Raw genomic sequence first — 18967 nt, 5'->3', positions numbered from 1 at the left:
GTTTTAATAGGAAAAATTTGTCACATAATGGTAAGTTCACACTAGGCATGCGTTCTGCATTTTTTTTTTTTTTTCTGCCGCAAAACCAGATCTCTTGGCAGGAAAGAAGCTAAGTAAAAAAGCATGTTTTCTTTGCATGTTTTGCCACATTTTTAGTTGTGGTATGCTAGATTGTCTCTTGTACATGCTGAAGAAGTTTTAGTGTTGAGAGAAAAGTCCTATTCTATAGAATTAGGTTTTGGCACAAAAAGTGCAGCAAAACCTAATACCTGTGTTTTCTCACCACCCATTCATTTCAATGGGCAAAAAATGCTGAACAAAACGCTGAAAGAATTGACATGCTCTATTGTGCAAAAACCCACACACAGCGCAAAATCCTGATGTAAGAAAACCCAACCTGTGTGCATGAGGTTTCTGAAATCTCATAGGCTTTGCTGGTACTGTAAAACACAGTTGGGAATTTGCATAAAAAAGCTGCAAAAATACCCAGTGTGAACTTAGCCTAAATGTGTTTTTGCATAAAAATGCAAGTGACCGATAATGGACACCTCCTTTTAAACTCCTGCTCATTTCTTTTATGCAGCCTGGAGGATCTGGGGCTCAGTCATTAATGAGGTCAACGGATTTTCCTTTGCGGACTAGGCTCAGGAACATGACTGTAGGATATAAGCTGTGTAAGGATGGCTAGAAAGCATAGAATGGGTTCTCTGCTAGCTAGTATTGAGCAATACCATCCGATATCGTGAAGGATCGGACCGATACCCAAAAAGTATCGGGTATCGCCGATTCCGATACCGGAAACCCCATTCAAGTCAATGGGACAGAAATATCGGAATTAAAAAAAAAAACCCTTTCTTTACTTGTACATCCAGTTCGGGAGGGGGGAAGAGTGTGGGCGGTGCGTGGGCGGACACTGTACGTGTCTGTGTGCGGGGGGGGTCTGTGCGGGTCTGCCGGGGGTTGTGTGTGTGTGTGTGTGTGGTCCCATCGGACGATGCCTGCACAAGTCCCATCGGGCTATGCCTTCTACAATGACAGTGATTGACACATTAGCCAATGATGGGACAGTAGTAGTCGTCCCATCATCCGGCTAATGTGTTCAATGTAAAAAAAAAAACATACATACATACATACATACATACATACATACATACATACATACATACATGCTACAGACATACATACAACATGCATACTACATACAGTACATACATATAGACATACAGTACATATAACAGAGTACATACTCACCATCACTTGTCACTTTGATCCCCGAAGCCAGTGTCATTTTAAAAAAAAAAAAAAAAAAAAAATTAAAATAACAAAAAACCGATATACTCCCTGATCCGCAGAAATCCACGAGTGTCCCACGATGATCTCCCATGGAGAACAGCAGCATCAGCTGATGCCACCGCTCTCTAGGGGCCCCAGGAATACATTGACGGGAGGTAGGTATCCTTCCGCACTGTATTCCTCCGCCACTGTAAAAAAAAATAGTCCCTAGTCTCACTTTTGGCATTGCTGTGTGAGAAAGTTCCCACGCAGCTTTTGCCATAAAGTGAGACCAGTGAACTATAGTAACCTCTCAGTGATGCACTGCAGGAGATCGTCGTGGGACACTCGTGGATTTCTGCGGATCAGGGAGTATATTGCTTGTTTGTTGTTTTAATATTTTTTTACAGTGAGATGACACTGGCTTCGGGGAACAAAGTGACAAGTGATGGTGAGCATGTATGTCGTATGTATGTCGTCCCATCGGACGATGCCTGCACACACACAACCCCCGGCAGGCCCGCACAGACCCCCGGCAAGCCCGCACAGACCGCGCATCATGATGACATCATTTCAGCAGCCAATCACAGCCACAACACTGGCTCATTGCATTATGGGAACTTCCGATTCAGGTATCCGAAATTGTAAAAATATCGGTACTCGGTATCGGAATTCCGATACAGCGAATATCGGCCCATACACGATATTTGCAGTATCGGAATGCTCAACACTACTGCTAACCTACCCACATAGTAAGAACCTCAATAATAGAGTGAAGTGTAGAAAGATAAATTAAAGGCGTTTCCAGGACTGATATATTGATGGCCTTTTCCATGGGATGGGTCATCTATATGAGATCAGTGGGGGTCTGTCACTCATCACCCCCAACAAGCAATAGAAAAAAAAAAAAAACCTGTTCCCACAGTGGTTATATATATATATATATATATATATATATATATATATATATATATATATATATATATATATATATATATATATATAATGATGCCTGGTGCCAAACACTGCAGCCCCATGCATTGCCCCGATCTGGTCGCTGTAGGGGCCATTTCCAGCTGATCTTTGGAGGGGCTGTGTCAGGCCCCCACTGAACTCACATTGCCCTACAGATGGCCCACCAATATGTCAGTCCTGAACAGCCCCCTTTTTAAAATGAGTTTTAAAAAATAATCAGAGACACCCAACTGTGGGCGTCCGATGCTTTCATTTTACGCTGAATATGTTACCACAAACTGCCAACCATTTTAGTCTGTTCTCAAGCCCCCGTTACACACTGCGATATCGCTGTAAAGTCACCGATTTTATGACGTAGCAGCGATATTGTTAGCGATATCGCTACATGTGATACTTGCCTCCGACCGGCTCCTCCGCTGATTATCGCTGGTCGCGCGAGAAGGTCCTGGATCATTTCTCGTCGGGTGCTTCCTGCTGGGGCTTCCTGTGGCGCCGACGAGCGACGCATGGACGCGGGGGCGGGATGGCGTCAGGATCGCTGTGTCTGACAGGTAAGTAGCGACCCCCTGACCCCAGCGATGTCGCTGGTGAGATCTGCCTATGTGGCAGCTCACTAGCGACCACTTAGCGATGTACCAGCGATCCATATCGTTGTCGGGATCACTGGTGCATCGCTAAGTGTAACGGTACCCTCAGTCCTATTTCTGTATCTGACTGATTAGCCTAAAATGAATGGGGGGCGAGCCTCTGCAAATGAAAACATGGTTTTTATTCTTTTATGCTAGAACTTTATTATTATTTATTATTATTATTATTATTATTATTATTATTATTATTATATATATTTTTTTTTTTTTAACATTATGTATAGAATTGGCAAAGGTAAGCACCAAAGCTATAGAAAATCGGTTATGGTGTGAAGTTATACTGTGGATCTTCGGCTTTTGACTCTAAGGTACTGTCACACTTAGCGATGTACCAGCGATATGACGCGGTCACTATCGCTGGTGCATCGCTAAGTGGTCGCTAGTGAGCTGCCACACAGGCAGATCTCACTAGCGACATCGCTGGGGACGGGGGTCGCTACTTACCTGTCAGACGAGGCGATCCTGCGTCCTCCCGCCCGGCTCCACGCGTCACTCGTCCTCACAGCAGGAAGCGCCACAGGAAGCTGACGACGAGAAACAGTCCTGAACGTTCTCGCGCGATCAGCGATAACCAGCGGGGGAGCCGATCGGAGGTAAGTATCAGACACAGAGATATCGCTAGCAATATCGCTATAACGTCACTAGTTATAGCGATATTGCTAGCGATATCTCTTAGTGTGACATGCCCTTAAGACAAATTCATCCAGATCCAGAAAACTAGGCACTATAGGGGAGACCTGACTAGTTCCATAATGTCCCATAGCAACTCCCCCACTCCGTACTAGTCAGTGTGTGCGTATGGTTTGTATGTAGAGACCTGTCAATCCACCGGACTAGTCTTGTCTCTCTATAATCCCACCTTTCAAATGATATTTTCCCTGAAACGTCAGAGTGTTTTCATAAAAAACACACCTGGTTGCGATTCATGCGCTTATCATAGTTCGGGAAATGTGGATAGAGTGACCAGTTCCCGAGTCTGCGCCTCCTAATGAATTTGGTGCATCTTACTCCACCGCCGCCGGGATAGAGACTGGCGTACAAAATATGTACCATATCTTGATGCATTCCCCATCTTTGTCTATATGAAAACTTAGGTATTTAAAATTCATTTAAATAATTAATCAGCCCTAAATGAAGAAAAAGTAGGTGGTAAACAAAGATGTAAAAATAAGAAAAAACACTGTTTCTAGAACTTGGAATTCCAAAATGAAAAGGAAAGAAAGTGAAATTTGGTCTGGGTACAAAGGCTGAGAACATCCCATGATCAAAAAATGTTAAATGTAACCTGCAAACAAATACCTGGTCACACAGGGGAGTTTCCTTTTTTTTAGGTAAGGCCTTGATTTGTAACCCTGTTCTAAGCTGCCGCTCTGTTGCTTTGACCTTGTACAGACACCCCATCCCAGCGTGTTCAGTTTATTCTGGGCACCGAGGACGATGATGAAGAACACATCCCACATGACCTCTTCACAGAAATGGACGAGCTATGCTTTCGGGATGGAGAGGAATCTGAATGGAAGGAGACTGCAAGGTGAGGGGCCATTGGCCACACGTCCCTTTCATAGCAAGCTTTGAGCTGGGGAGTCTTCTGTGTCCACACAATGCAAGGTCTTCTGAGTATATTGCACCAGCACCTACATACAGGGAAGAGTTGTGGACTTGTTGCAACTTGCACGTTCCTCACACCTGGAGATCTACACTTTTCCTGGTATAGATGTAGGACATTCTTCCAAAGGTTTGCATGCTCTGAGATAATGTAACCGCAAAAAGGCATCCCATAATTATCTCCTCTATAAATAGGCTTCACTGGAAACTGTCTGCAGATAGAACCATAGTATAAAATAACCTAAAGTAAGGCTAAGTGTATAGAATAAAGAAAAACTGTGACTCATTGCAAAGATATAAGGCGTAAAATGCTTTGAATAAAAACTTTTTTTTATATATATATATATATATATATATATATATATATATATATATATATACACACTTTACAATATAGTTGTCCTAGAAAGCTGATAATGAGTGTTGACAAGCTAGAGACTGATATCGTGACCTTTGGAACTAGACCTCTCCTCAGACGCTTGTAGGAGAGACCGCTTTTAGTTTTACTCTTGTCTCACCCTTTAGTCCGCGGTACAGGGACACAGCTTGTTACACGTGTGGGAACTGAGGACTGTACAAGGGTTGGAGACTACTCCTGAACTCTGGAGCCTCCAATCTTCTGAAGCTCTACGAAGCCTTAGATCAGTAGAAATCTAACCCAACATCCTAAGGCAGGGGTGGGCAATTAATTTTCCCGAGGGGCCCCATGAGACTGTGACTGTTCTGGAAGGCTGAACCAATAGGCTGAAATTAATTCTGCTGAATATTAATATCAATATATTATAATTATTATATTAATATTGAACAGAATTAAGAATGCTGACACGCCCCCTATATGTCGTTTGAACCCAAGTTCAGCCCCTTCTGTATATTATGAGCTCCCTCACAGCCCCTTATATACAGCGTGAGCCCCACAGAGCCTCCCCATATACAGCGTGAGCCCCACAGAGCCTCCCCATATACAGCGTGAGCCCCACAGAGCCTCCCCATATACAGCGTGAGCCCCACAGAGCCTCCCCATATACAGCGTGAGCCCCACAGAGCCTCCCCATGTGCAGCATGACACCCCCCATAGCTTTCCCATGCCCACCCAAACATCCCATACACATGGCGAAAAAAAAAACACCATATTCTCACCTCGGTCCCATTCCCCAGCATTCTGCTCCTGTCTCGGTGTCTCCGGTGCGCTGACTCTCCGCATTACACAGCTGATGCGATGAAATTACGTCATCGTGTCAGCAGTTTCACACGCTGATTGGTGGAGGAAGTGGCTGGAGTGTCCTAAGGCAATGTGCATATGAAGCATTTTCAGGTGCATTCTGGCCAGAATCCTCCTGAAAAAGCACTGCAAAAGCGGCCTACAAACATAATGTGCAGCAGTGTCAAAACCACATTGCCGTGCACATGTTCCATCTTATGTCACTACTTTTAACTGCTTCTGAAGTGGTTGACAGTGGTGACCTGCTCATTTTTCAGGAGACCCCATTGGAATAGGCTAGTGCTGCAGTGCGAGGCGAGGTGGATATATCACTTAAAAACCCAAACACCCTGGGGCCTTAATGAGACCCTCACTTTTAATTGTTTTTTATGATGGGGTCAGTTAGGGTCAGCCGCCGCGGAGTGGGGGCGCCATTCTCATTTACCCATAGGGTACCAACCTCCACTGATTGGAAGATTGATATACAGTTTACAAGATTTAGGTTCTATCTGTCAGCGCGGTCCAATTCCATTTGCCTGTATACAAAAAGTTGTGTTTTCTTTTCTTCCCCCCTTTTTTCTGGCTTTTTTCTGGCTTTCTATCTCCAACCTCTTAGACCAAGAAATAACTGTTGTAGGGTTTACCAGGGTTTCAGGCAGGGCCAGTCATCGTTGAGTGGGGGCGCCACTTCTCGTTCCATCCTCTAGGGTTCCTACCTCCACTAATAGGCAGCTATCATTTTCAGGTTATAATTAGGGTATTCTAGGTAAAAAGTCCTTTCCCCACTGGGTCCCTAAGGTACTGTCTCCTTCTGCAAATAAATGAGTGTGCCCTTAACCCTTTTGTTTCTCTTGGAGACTGCAAAATATTTCTAATACTAATAATGATTCCTGATTGTGACTGGGTCACTACTTTGGTGTCATTTTTTTGCCTCTTTTCATGTTATTACCAATGCCTATTTTTCAGATCCTTCCTTTTATGGGGGTTGTTAGGATCTTGTATACAGGTCTCAATTGATTTTGACACTGCCCTTATATGATTCATTAATGTCTATACTTTTGATTGCTTACCCTGACTTTTCGTGATGTGGATCGGTACACTGGGTTAAATAACTTTTCCATTTATTTTGGGAGTTATTAAGAACGCCACACCAGAAAGTTTGTTTGCGTTCCACCGTTACGCTCCACGGTATTGCACATCGGAGGCCCGGTAGTGACAAGTGAACACGCCGGCCCCGGAAGTGACAAGAGTGTGTCACCAGTGCGTTACACACTAGCGTGCACCGGAAATGACATCCTCGCTACTTCATTCGGTGGTCTATTTAAACATCTCTGACTGCTGATGCGATATACCAGATCTCTTTTCTCTTTGGCTAGTTTCACATTTGCATCTTTGTGCGCAAGTATGCGTTTGCGTTTTTTATGTGCATGCGTTTTCTAGGTGTCACATTTCACAGGAGGAAAATCCTTGAAACAGACTCCACCAATGGGACACCAGTGGGCGTGTGTCATGGAAATTCTTTATATAGACCCTATTACAGCTGAATTCTTCAGATTTTGCTGCTGATGAAGAAGACATGCTGCAATAAAAAAAAGACACTAGTACATAATATACAGTATAAATGGAGAAAAAAGTACAGTCAGACATTAGGTTTTTATACTCGCATTTCAAACAATGTTTCTTTGTGTAGGGGGTGGTTTAAACCAGTGTCTAGACATGTTTACTCTTAAAACGCATGTGTACGCATGTCCATGCGCACGCCTGCGTTCCCATAGACTGTAATGCGTTGTTTTGACGCATTCCGTGCACAAGCGTGCGCATGTGTCTTTTTGACGCCTTTGGACGGACCAAAAAATGCAACATGTTGCGTCCAGCGCGTCTAGACACACACCTAGAAAAACGCATGCATACGAAAACGCAGACTAATGCATGCAAACGCAAGACCATGCGTACTCCATGTTAAACATAGGTACGCACGATGTGCTGCGCACAAAAATGTTAATGTGAAACCAGCCTTATACGTGGTGGGCGCACACCCATCATTCTAAAAAAAAAACCCACATTCATATGATAGTCCATTCCTACCCTGATGATTCGATTGATGAAACGCTTCAGGAGCTAATCCTTGGAAAGACATTGTGATGGATCCTATGGAATGTCCTTTATGGTGGAGTAATGTACGGACATATATGAGGGCCTCCCTCATCCCAATCGGAGAAACAGGATCCTGCCAATACTGAACGACAATGATCTGGTAGAACAAGGAGCAACGTTGGGTGAGACTGTTCCGTTTTTATACATATTATATGCTTGTTATTACTCACCAGGGCATTGATCAGGTTGTTGCAGTTAATTTTCTAAGGAAGTTCCTGCTTGTTGAGTGTTTTAAGGGTTGAAATATTTACATGATGTTATACTTCCCTAACCCATTATTATATACTCTCATCACTAAAGCTAACTGATGATCTCTGTGTGACTTGTATGTATGTTCTGTCTTGCTCTTAGTGGACCAAAGGGGCTCCATTATTTTAGTTGAATTTATTAAAAGTTAATTTTTAATAGCACATCTGCCTGGCTTTTTTCACATTTTTTGCTTTGAGTCTACCTAGTTATCTTCACCAGAAAGATTCCAACAATGCTGGCAAAACCGCTTTAGGAAAAATGACCACCAGCTTTTCCTGACGCTTCTTCACCTGGGAAAACTTGACTGATGCGCCGGTGTCAAATGACATTGTGGGCAGATACCCCAAGTGTATTGTCAGTTTTGTTTTTGTGTGTGGATTTTGCTTCAAAGCCCACATTAGAATAGTGTACACACTGTACAGTATGTATATACAGTGTGTGTGTATATATATATATATATATATATATATATATATATATATATATATATATATATATAATATATATAATTTTTTTTTTTTTTTTTTTTTTTTTTAACCTCCTGTATATGTATATCATCAAGTAAATTTTTGGGCCGTTTTCACATTGTAAAATCAACCAGATATGGCCACTGAATCAAATTGAATGAAAGAAGCCGCCCCATATACAATTTAAAAAAATAATCCTCCGAAAAGTATGTGAACATACCCATGTAATCCGGTAAACACTTGTTTGTAGGGTGAAATGATTTTTCTTAAAAATCTCATTCTCGGCACATGATCCAGTGTGATCGGCACATGCTGCTCTGAGCACATGACTATGGCACGGAACATTCCATTAACACGTGCCAGAACGGTTAGTAGTGAGGGGCTATTAATCAACCTCGGGCTAGTAATCGCCTCGGATCAGCAAACTTAGCTGACAGTCGCTTACAGATGAAAATCGCACAGTGTAAACCACTCCACGGTTGTCTGCTAAGCTGAGCAATGTTTGCATTGGGCTTGAACGTTGGTTTGGGCAACAGGTTTCTCCTCTCCCGCTCCTCTGGAGTGACTGATCTCCCTGCATGCGTCTGTAAGGAGAGACGTGTAAGTCACCAGTAGCAGGCAGGGAGAAGCTGCCGGGGACCAATTAGTATCCTGTGCAGCTCGGTCCCCAGCGACTTTTAAGCTGCAGCATTTGTAAGGCTAGTTTCACACTAGCGTTTGGCAGAGCTGCGGAGGGATGCGAACTTCCTCTGTGAAGCTCCGCCCACTGCCGCGCCTCCACCATTCAGCTCCGCCGGCATGCGGCCTGCGTACCCTATTTTTACATGCGGCCTGCATACCCTATTTTTAGCATTGGGTACTCAGGCCATGCCACTGTATGCGGATGCCTCCGAGTGCGTCGTTTTGACGGAGCGGCGACCGCATCAAAATCCAGCACGTTGCGTTCGGCGCAGGTCACCGCACCGTCAAAACGACTCATGCGGAGGCATCCGCATACATCGGCATGGCCTGCGTAACCAATGCTAAAGATGGGGTATGTAGGCGGGGCTAAACGGAGGAAGCGCGGCAGTGGGTGGAGCTTCACAGAGGAACTACACAGCCCTCCGGAGCTCTGCCAAATGCTAGTGTGAAACTAGCCTAAGTTGCGCATAGATGGCTGAGATCAGTCCATGTCTGGCACATGCTGTGCATGTATCGGGCAGCTTGTATCAGCTGTCAGGTTCCCTTTAAATCTTGGAGTATATACTGTGCTAAAATCCTCTGCTTGTCTCTTGTAGCTGTAGATTGCACTGTCATGATATATGAAGGATGTTTTATTGTATGTACATTGGAAAGCAGATGGTGGCTGTTATTAGTGCAACTTGTGCACGACGAGTCAAAGCACTTATTTGATTTCCGGTGTTATTGGACTTTTGCAATATAGGTTTTATTTTAATGTTTTTCTCATCGTTAAAGGTGGCTAAAGTTTGAGGAGGACGTAGAAGATGGTGGGGACAGATGGAGTAAACCCTATGTGGCCACCCTCTCTTTACACAGTCTCTTTGAGTTGCGCAGCTGCATACTGAATGGCACGGTGATGCTGGATATGCGAGCCGGCACGATCGAGGAGATTGCAGGTAAATAGCAGCAGCGAGCGCACATCTGCAGATCCCGTGTGTTTTTTATGCATGGCCAAATGAAACTTGGAAAATGTGATAATATTCAATGGGTCCATTCATCCACATCTAAAGTGGAAAACAGCATTTTGGTCTTTACATTGGACTGTATAAAGGGCGCCATGCAGATGCATACCACTGCCCATACACGTGCCCTTACTCTACAGGCATAAGTCTACATTCACACATGGTATACTTGCAGTGGATTATTATTTTTTTTTTTTTTTTGTACCGTACAATATATGCATTTTTGCATGTTTTTACTTGCGCATTTCGCAGTATTTTTATTTGCATTTTTTTTCTGTTCACTTGAGTGGATGAAAGATGATGAAAAACAAATTGTCGAAATGACATACTGCAGAATAGAAAAATAAAATCAGGACGTGTTATCTCATTAATTTTGCTGGCTCTGCAAAACGCTGTGTATTGTAATCACCAAATCTGCTGTATAAAATATTTGGTACAAATGCTGCAGTTATGCCTTGTGTGAACATACCGTTATCTTGCAGAATGCTTAGCACTGGTATCCCAATCCTTCTACAATGCTTGTGTGCAGTAGATGCTTTTCTTACAGATCAATGACACCTAATTAGTGATGAGCGAGTGTGCTCGTTACTCGAGTTTTCCATGCATGTTTGGGTGTTCTCTGAGTATCTTGAGCGTGCTCGGAGATTTTGCGGCTGCTAGACAGCCTGAATACATGTGGGGATTCCCTAACAAACAGGCAATCTCTGCATGTAGTTAGGCTGTCTAGCAGCCCCAAATCATGCCGCTGCGGAGACACAAAAATTCTCCAAGCACGCCAGAATACTCTGAGAACACCCAAACATGCTCGGGAAAACTTAAGTAACGAGCACACTCGCTCATCCCTAGACCTAGTGCTATTTTATTTTTTAATGTTCCCTCTTTCTTGAGAGGCAGAAATCAATGTGAAGGATCCATCTGCTTGGTTATCCAAGCTGAAGTGATGCTTAATGAGCTGGCGACTTCCATTTACACAGCTATTTAAACTAACGTTTCCTCTTCACCGAATACCTATACGTTACTCTTCTCTTTGCGCTCCGATCGATTATTTTATATACGCTGCAGCCGATTTACACAGGCCGGCGCACAGTGTGATCGCTTGGTGCCCATACTTGTGATTGGCAGCACGTCCCCTGGAGCGATACGCTGCCGTTATTCATGAAACTTTTCTTCGCCCTTGCATGATCTGATTACACAGGCCAATAATCTCCAGTCATCGACACTTCTAAATGCACTAGAAAGCCTCCTGGGCTCTTTGCTACCACAGTGGACCCCCAAGCTTGTAGAACTGCAGGTGCCATTATGATAGGGTCACCGTACGGTAGATGTTCTTATCAGGATGTTTCCGGTGAATCTTTAATCTCTATGTCTGGGAGCTCCAACAAAGCTTAGAGACCTGACTAATGTCCAACCCACGCTGTGCCAAACACGTACCTCCCCCCATTACTTTTATACTGGGGTGTAACCACCTGGCCCAGTATACAGTACACTGCAGTAACCATCACTTTTGGGATTTTTATTTGGCCTCATCACACCCAGGCGCTGTCTCTGGCTGTCACTTATGGTGATGGGGGTATTTTGCAATTATTCACGATTTAAATCACTGTATGCATCTGGGAAGTCTAGTAAGATGAGAGGCTGCAGGCAGCTGAGACCAATAAACTACATGAAGAGGCCACTTGGCCTACATGGTTGTGCCCTGCTGCGTCTTAACTGCTTTCCTGTAATAAAATCTACACCAATTATTATTAAACGGGTGTTGCCTGAGATTTCCCTGCTGCCTTTATAGATGAACATGTGAAGAGTTTACAGTTTCTGCACCATGAAACTACAATATAGGGGCCCATTGAGCTTAGATAACGTAAAGGGATAAGTATTTGATGACTTTACCTACTAGATGGGTCATCAGTAGCAGATTGAAGAGGGTCCAACACCCTACGCCTCCACAGATCCGCTGTTTGCAGGTCTATTCAAAGTGTTTACTTCTGGCTGCAGTTAAAAAAAAAAAAAAAAAAAAAAAAAAAAAAAGCTAATAGTTGGGGCACTGGGTGACGGACCCTCATTATTCTGCTATTGATGACCTATCCTATAGATATCAAGTACTTTTATCTGGAGAAACCCTTTAAGCTGACAGCTACCTCTCCCCACTCTGCTCGCCTGAGTGTGTATGCTCTGCGTGAAGATGGTGGATTAGGCATTTGCCTCAAGACAAAGGAATCGGGCACATAAATTGATATTTCCAAGTCAGGTGCTCCTCCTATACAATAGATGGTCGGCCGATCTGCGAATATCATCAGGCTCAGCCAACTTTCCTAATGTGTATGGGGTCCCTAAAGGGGTTTTCCCACAAGATTTTAATCAATAGATCTTGGAATAAAAATAACTTCCACGATTGGATGTGTTTATAAAAAAAAAAAAAAAAGTTCCTGTGCTGAGATAATCTTATAAATGTGCCCCTGCTGTGTACTGTGTGCAGGGTCAAATACTAAATCCAAAAATCTTTGGCCCTCAATCCAAGAATTTACTGAATTGTATCCATAAGGGTTGAGTCACTTCTCTTTTTTTTTTTTTTTTTTTTTCCACTCAATTTTTTTGGCCTCCTATGCAACGTAAGACAAATAAATTCTTGGCTTGAGTGCCAAAGTTTCTTGTATTTTCTTCTGAGCACCAACATCCGTTCACAGTGAGCACCCCTTTGCCTTCTATATTCAGGGTAAATAGTGCCTGTGCGCAGTGTTTCTACATACATCATTGAAAGTCCTTCTCTCTGTTAAGGTGAGGAAAGTGTATTGTTTTCAGGTTGGTAGCACTGTTATCCGGGGTCCTGAAAGGGGGCAGATTGGCATATAATAGGTTAATGGTGATCAGGAGGAACAGCCCTTTCCATGTGTCCTATTAGAGACTGCTATAGGGAAGACATGCAGCTGCTCATAGGTTTTCTTGCTATTATTGGCTCTTTATTGGTGACTTTCAGCTGGTCATCTGTTCATCCACTAGTAGGAAACCATTCTTTAGATAAGAATTAGGAAAACCGTGCCACATCTCTCCACAGGATATGTGTCGTATTGCAGCTTGGACCCATGAGCTGCAATACCACATACAAGTCATGGTGTGGGGCTCCTTTTGGGGAAAAGCAGTCATATTTCAGTCAGAGCCCCCTTTTAAGTTATAAGTCGTCCTAGACCGTGTAGTAATCCCACAGAAGTACTGTATGTGTAAGAGAGAATAGGACGGGTGTTGGTGAATCTGTTCTCTGTATGGCGCTTTGGTATAACGTGGGTGTGCTATAGATTTCAGGGAATAAATCTAGTTTGCTTTTTTAGGTCCATTTCTCATATGAAATCTGATCATGGCCATCTGGTAATTGTTCTTTTGGGGTGTGTTGGACAAGCAGGGTGTTAGTAACTTTGCACCTGTCTGTCTTATTTCTTTTTTTTTTCAGCATAAAGTTTAGTACTTTGGCTTTCTTTTGTGTCTGTACTATCATAGTGTCTGTACCTTGGATGTGAAATGTTTTCTACAGAATTGGAAAGTATTGGGGGCGTTAATGCAACTCCTGTGGCAACTCTGGAGACTGGCAATTCTCGCATGTGTTTCGAAACTTGTGGTTTTATGAATAAATGCTTTTGTCATCTGTTCTCCACAGATATGGTGCTGGATAACATGATCGCGTCGGGGCAGCTGGATGATTCCATGAGGGAGTTGGTTAGAGAAGCTCTCTTGAAGAGACATCACCACCAGAACGAGAAGAAGCTGAGCAACCGTATCCCACTGGTGCGGTCCTTCGCTGACATAGGCAAGAAACATTCTGATCCTCACTTGCTTGAACGAAACGGTGAGATAAGTTGTCACAAGCAGCTTATTCTAACCTATTTCGCTACTTCTTTTCACCTGTAAAGCAGCAGCCACGTTCTGACTCTTATTGCTTGATTTTTATAATTTGCACAGTTGCTTACAGTCATTGTCGCTCCATCTATCATCTGAGCAAACTAAAAAGTGGCACTTTTTTCTTTTTGCGAAATCTGTAGTACTCTGGGCTTACATTTCCTCTTCATCATCCTGCCTTTCTCATATTGGCTACTGCTTTACTTTACCTTTTGCCTTTTCTCTTCTTGTGTTCAGTTGTTTGTTTTCTGAACGTGTTTTTTTTAGCTACCAGTTTAAAGCGAAATGCATTGTTAAAGGGAATATGTCACCGAAAGTTGGTGGGCTATGTAAATGACCTGTGTCCGGTCTGATTGGTGGTGTTTCTTCTTTTTTTTTTTTTTTTTTTTTTTATTTCTCCACCCCATCCGTGGCCCCCGTCCGTGATCTTTTCCGGAATTAGAGTTGTTCTCCTCTATAGTTCGCGCGTGCACAAAGCAATCTTGCCTCGCGCAGTATGCTTTGCCCAGCTGCGGGCAAAGCCGAATATCATTACTACGCATGCGCCGGTACACACTGTCCCGGAAGTATTTCGCTGTGTTCCGGGACACAGTGCACCAGCGCATGCGCAGTAATGATTTTCGGCTTTGCCCGCTGTTGTGCAAAGCATACTGCACGTGCGTGAGGCAAGATTGCTTTGTGCACGCGCAAACTATGGAGGAGAACAACTCTAATTCCGGAAAATATCACGGACGGGGGCCACGGATGAGGTGAAGAAAAAAAAAGAAGAAACACTGCCCATCGTACCGGACACAGGGCATTTTACATAGCCCGCCAACTTCCGGTGACAGATTCCCTTTAAGCAGGATATATGTGGTTGTCAATTATTGGTGCTTGGAATGATTCAAATGATACATTCATGATCACCTATAGCCAAGATATAAAGGTTCTTGAAGGTCATTCCACCATCTGATGCTCACTATAGACATTTTATGCTTATGGAGGGTCTCGTGTATGACCGTGTGCTAAAAATGTCCATTTATGCCTTAAATTTCAGATAGTATGCGGCATGGCAGAACGGATTTGTGATGTTTGTCTGCTGAGTGTCCACATCAAGGACAAATCTAGAGTGGTTGACCCATGAAATGTTTTCTTCAAAACTTAATAGATGGTTGGACAGAGGGATGGCATATTGTGGTTGAGAGGGGTCTTTCTCTGGCAGTTGGAGGCCTAATAATGGCCTCCGGATTTGCCAATTACAGAAGCTTAATAACTAGTGATGAGCGAACGTGCTCGGATAAGGTGTTATCTGAGTGTGCTCGTGGGGGGACTTGAACATATTTTTCAAGCACGCAGAAGACACTCGGTCAGCACCCGAGCATGCTCGGATAACACCTTATCCGAGCATGCTCGGATAACACCTTATCCGAGCATGCTCGGATAACACCTTATCCGAGCACGTTCACTCATCACTACTAATAACCTCTGCCTCGGGCACCGCCTAATATAATTGCCTGTCAGTTGAATTCTGACACATAGATGTAATAGACTGCACAACATTACTCATGTAATGTATTATAGAAGTGTGTTTTTCTTTCCTCCTCCTTTTTTTTTTTTTTTTGTTTTTTTTGTTTTTCTTTTAAACATTACATACATTTATAAGTATTTTCAAAAAGTAAAATAAAACTTAAAAATCACTTTTTTTTTTTTTTACATCAAATCATGCCTTATTATAAAATGCATAGTAAGTGTTCTAGTAAAATTTAATTATAAATGATGCTAAAAGATTTGTTTGTGTGCATTCTGCCTTCCTAAAATAGAATAAAAGAAGATAAAGGGTGCCAACGGAAAACAAAAATGTACCGTAGGGTAAAAAATACATTTTAAAAGAATGCTTATAGGCAGAGTTCCATAATTTTGTACGTTTGGAAGTAACTGAACAATACAATTTGTCCCCCCCCCCCCCCAAAAAAAAAAAAAAATAAATAAATAAAATAAATGTAGTGTTTTTTAAAAAATATGACTCTCAGAAAAAGACGACTTAAAGAAAAAAAAAGATCACAATGTTCTTGATGCCCAAAATGGCTAGGTGAGGGAATAAATAATTGTTCCAGCGCCCGTCTACTGACGTCCTCCTGACCTAGGGAGCAATGTCGTCTCTCTGACGTCATAGAGATGGATTTGGGATAATTGGCCTTCAGCAATAATGAGCCCTACAAATGCTGAGTGTGACGCCGGGCAGTGGTTTTACGCTCTCGTCTACTGATAAATGCGATGTGAATGACAGATTTTAGATGCAATGAAATCTTGTGGAAAACCTTCTTGAGGCAATTGTAGTTCAATGTGAGCCTCCTTTTCTATGTAGTGTATGACATGTTCCTTTTACGTATTAATGACTCCAGAAGTCATCGTCACTGTTTTTTCTTTCTGTCAGTGTGTGTATATACAATGTTTAAGACAAGTAATGGGTTTCCTTTATCCTTTGCTCCTAAAGCTACATTGTGTCTGACCATTGTCACCTTGTTGTCCATATCAACCAATCAGAATTCAGCTTTTAATTTTATTTTGCACTAAAGGATAAAGACCCTGGGCTCTGATTGGTGGACTGGAGAGACTGGTTTGATACTGGAGGTAGAGGAACGCGTGTCTATTACAAATATTGATTGTGTCTTGTGAAGTGAACACAATAGAGTGTGTGTGAAAATTGAGCAAATTCTGTAAGACTAAGCACAAACCTTTTTTGTATTTTTCTTCTCTTGTTTTACCTCAGGGGAAGGCCTCTCAGCCTCCCGTAACTCATTGCGAGCAGAATCTCGCCTTTCCCTGCTCCTCAATTATCTTCTTCCACCCTCAAGAGTTGGAACCCCAGCTGGCTCCAGGCAAACCACCCCTGTGCCAAGCCCCCAAAACACGCCACCCTCCAGCCCTAAATTCAGCCGGCTGGAGTCGTCAAGTTCTCAGCGGAGTGAGCTCTGGGTCCCCGAGATCCCGCCTTTCACTGGTGATCTCATTCCTACTGTAATAGTTCATCCACCAGAGGAGGATGGCGAAAATCACGATGTCTGCGCCATAAAGAAGGAAGAACACGGTGACCTCTATCCAGGCAACTATTGTTCCTCCGGCCGTGTGGTGCACCTTGCCGCTGACACTCACACTGGCATGAATGCGTTTGGTCACATTGATTGCACGTCCTGGCTGCCTACATTTACAACTTACAAGGTTGCTTCCGTGTGCATGCATGTTTTATTCCTTTGCAGTGCCTACTCGCCATCCCGGTCACATCATGAGTGTTCCTGATACGTTGGTCATACCTGTGACTATAGTACTCTATCCTTTCAGTGTCTGCTTATATTATGGTCAGGAAATCAGTCTCCCCTTTACGCTTCTTCCATACTTGCGTGTAAACTTGAATATTCCCACTGTAAATATTTTTGCAGCATTTTTTTTTTTTTTTTTTTCCTGCGGTCCCAATGCATTCTAACCCGGCTCACCTCCTGCAAGTGACGCGTGCAGATCTCCGAGCTTTTGTGGAGATCCATGTTTGTCACAAACTTTCTTTATGGTCTATAATAGTGAGGATAACCAGGTAAATACATTTATTTTATGCGTTCTCTCATTCATGTTCCATAAGCCCATTATTGGGAGAGGTTGGTGATCTGCCAGAGTTTTCAGGTTGTGTACAGCTTCATCATTGAGATACGTTAATGGGAGACAACAGTTAAACAGGTTGTCGAATGTAATGTTACTTTTCTTTAAAACAAATTACATCAATTTTAAAATGGAATCATTTCTCCTGTGTCTAGATATTTGTCCTGAGTCTTAATATTGCTGGTACATACCTGTACTGGTGAGAAAATATTACTTCAAGCTCCGTTATTCTTAGGCTCAGTTGCTTAATGGCAGATACCATAATAATAATAATCTTTATATAGCGCCAACATATTCCGCAGCGCTTTACAGTTTAATAGTTTCAAAACACAAGTCATAAGTAACAACGTTAACAATACAATAAAGCGAAATAAGACGAAATAAGACGACCCTGCTCGTGAGAGCTTACAAACTACAATGAGGTGAGGGAGATACAAAGTACAGGTGTGTATTTACAATGAAGGTCCAGCCATCTTGAGGGAGTGAGGGATGGATGGAGATAGTGAATGGGCTACACACGCACACTTACACAGAGAATGACTGTGATTAGTGACCGTGATAGGCCGCTCTGAACAAGTGTTTTGAGGGAGCACCTAAAACTATGCAAATTGTGGATAGTCCTGATCTCTTGGGGTAGAGCATTCCAGAGGATAGGAGCAGCACGAGAGAAGTCTTGGAGTCGGGAGTGGGAGGTACGGATTAGTGCAGAGGTTAGTCGAAAGTCGTTTGCAGAGCGCAGCGCTCGGCTAGGCCGATAGACAGAAATGAGGGAAGAGATGTAGGGGGGTGCCGCACTGTGGAGAGCTTTGTGGGTGAGAACAAGTACTTTGAATTGCATCCTATAATGAATGTATCATGTCACTGTGTGAGTACACGTAGATCCAGGTGTGCTGAGCTACTCGGCATGTGTGACCACTGTCATGACACATTTGGTGACCGTTCTGTGAAGGCATGAAAAGAACGCCAGAGTGCACCTTATCTAAAATGTAAAGGCAATATCGTAGGCACGTAAAAAAAATAATTCACACTGAAACGTCCATTTGATGACCTCCATTTTTTACAAATGTGAAGCCAGTGACGAGTTACCTGGCTTGCTGCATAATGAGATTGCCACTGGAATTTGGTTAGGGCATTGCATGCCTGCATTGGGTGATAACAGCAGATCTCAGTCATCCGATCCTGTTACTAGGCTTTTTAAAATTGACGCAA

The 18967-nt window shown here is 43.1% G+C and overlaps 1 protein-coding gene across 4 annotated transcripts in view; it reads left to right on the top strand.

The window, feature by feature from the left end:
• The window catches only part of SLC4A7 (solute carrier family 4 member 7), a 145536-nt gene that overhangs the window by 71699 nt on the left and 54870 nt on the right, over nt 1-18967 (top strand). For 2 of the 4 annotated variants that reach the window (XM_073568471.1, XM_073568488.1), the window contains exons 4-6: nt 4287-4425; nt 10023-10183; nt 13893-14081. In XM_073568471.1, coding sequence (XP_073424572.1) covers nt 4287-4425; nt 10023-10183; nt 13893-14081 — 489 coding nt within the window. Of the gene's footprint in view, nt 1-4286; nt 4426-10022; nt 10184-13892; nt 14082-16880; nt 17214-18967 lie in introns of all 4 variants that reach the window. The other 2 variants (XM_073568496.1, XM_073568480.1) reach the window with 2 other exon arrangements.

This window comes from Dendrobates tinctorius, unplaced genomic scaffold (assembly GCF_039654945.1).
Source record: "Dendrobates tinctorius isolate UK_male_01 unplaced genomic scaffold, ASM3965494v1 ptg000005l, whole genome shotgun sequence".
NCBI lineage: Eukaryota > Metazoa > Chordata > Amphibia > Anura > Dendrobatidae > Dendrobates > Dendrobates tinctorius.
Note: the sequence above shows the minus strand (reverse complement) of the source record. Positions and strands in the feature narration are given on the sequence as shown.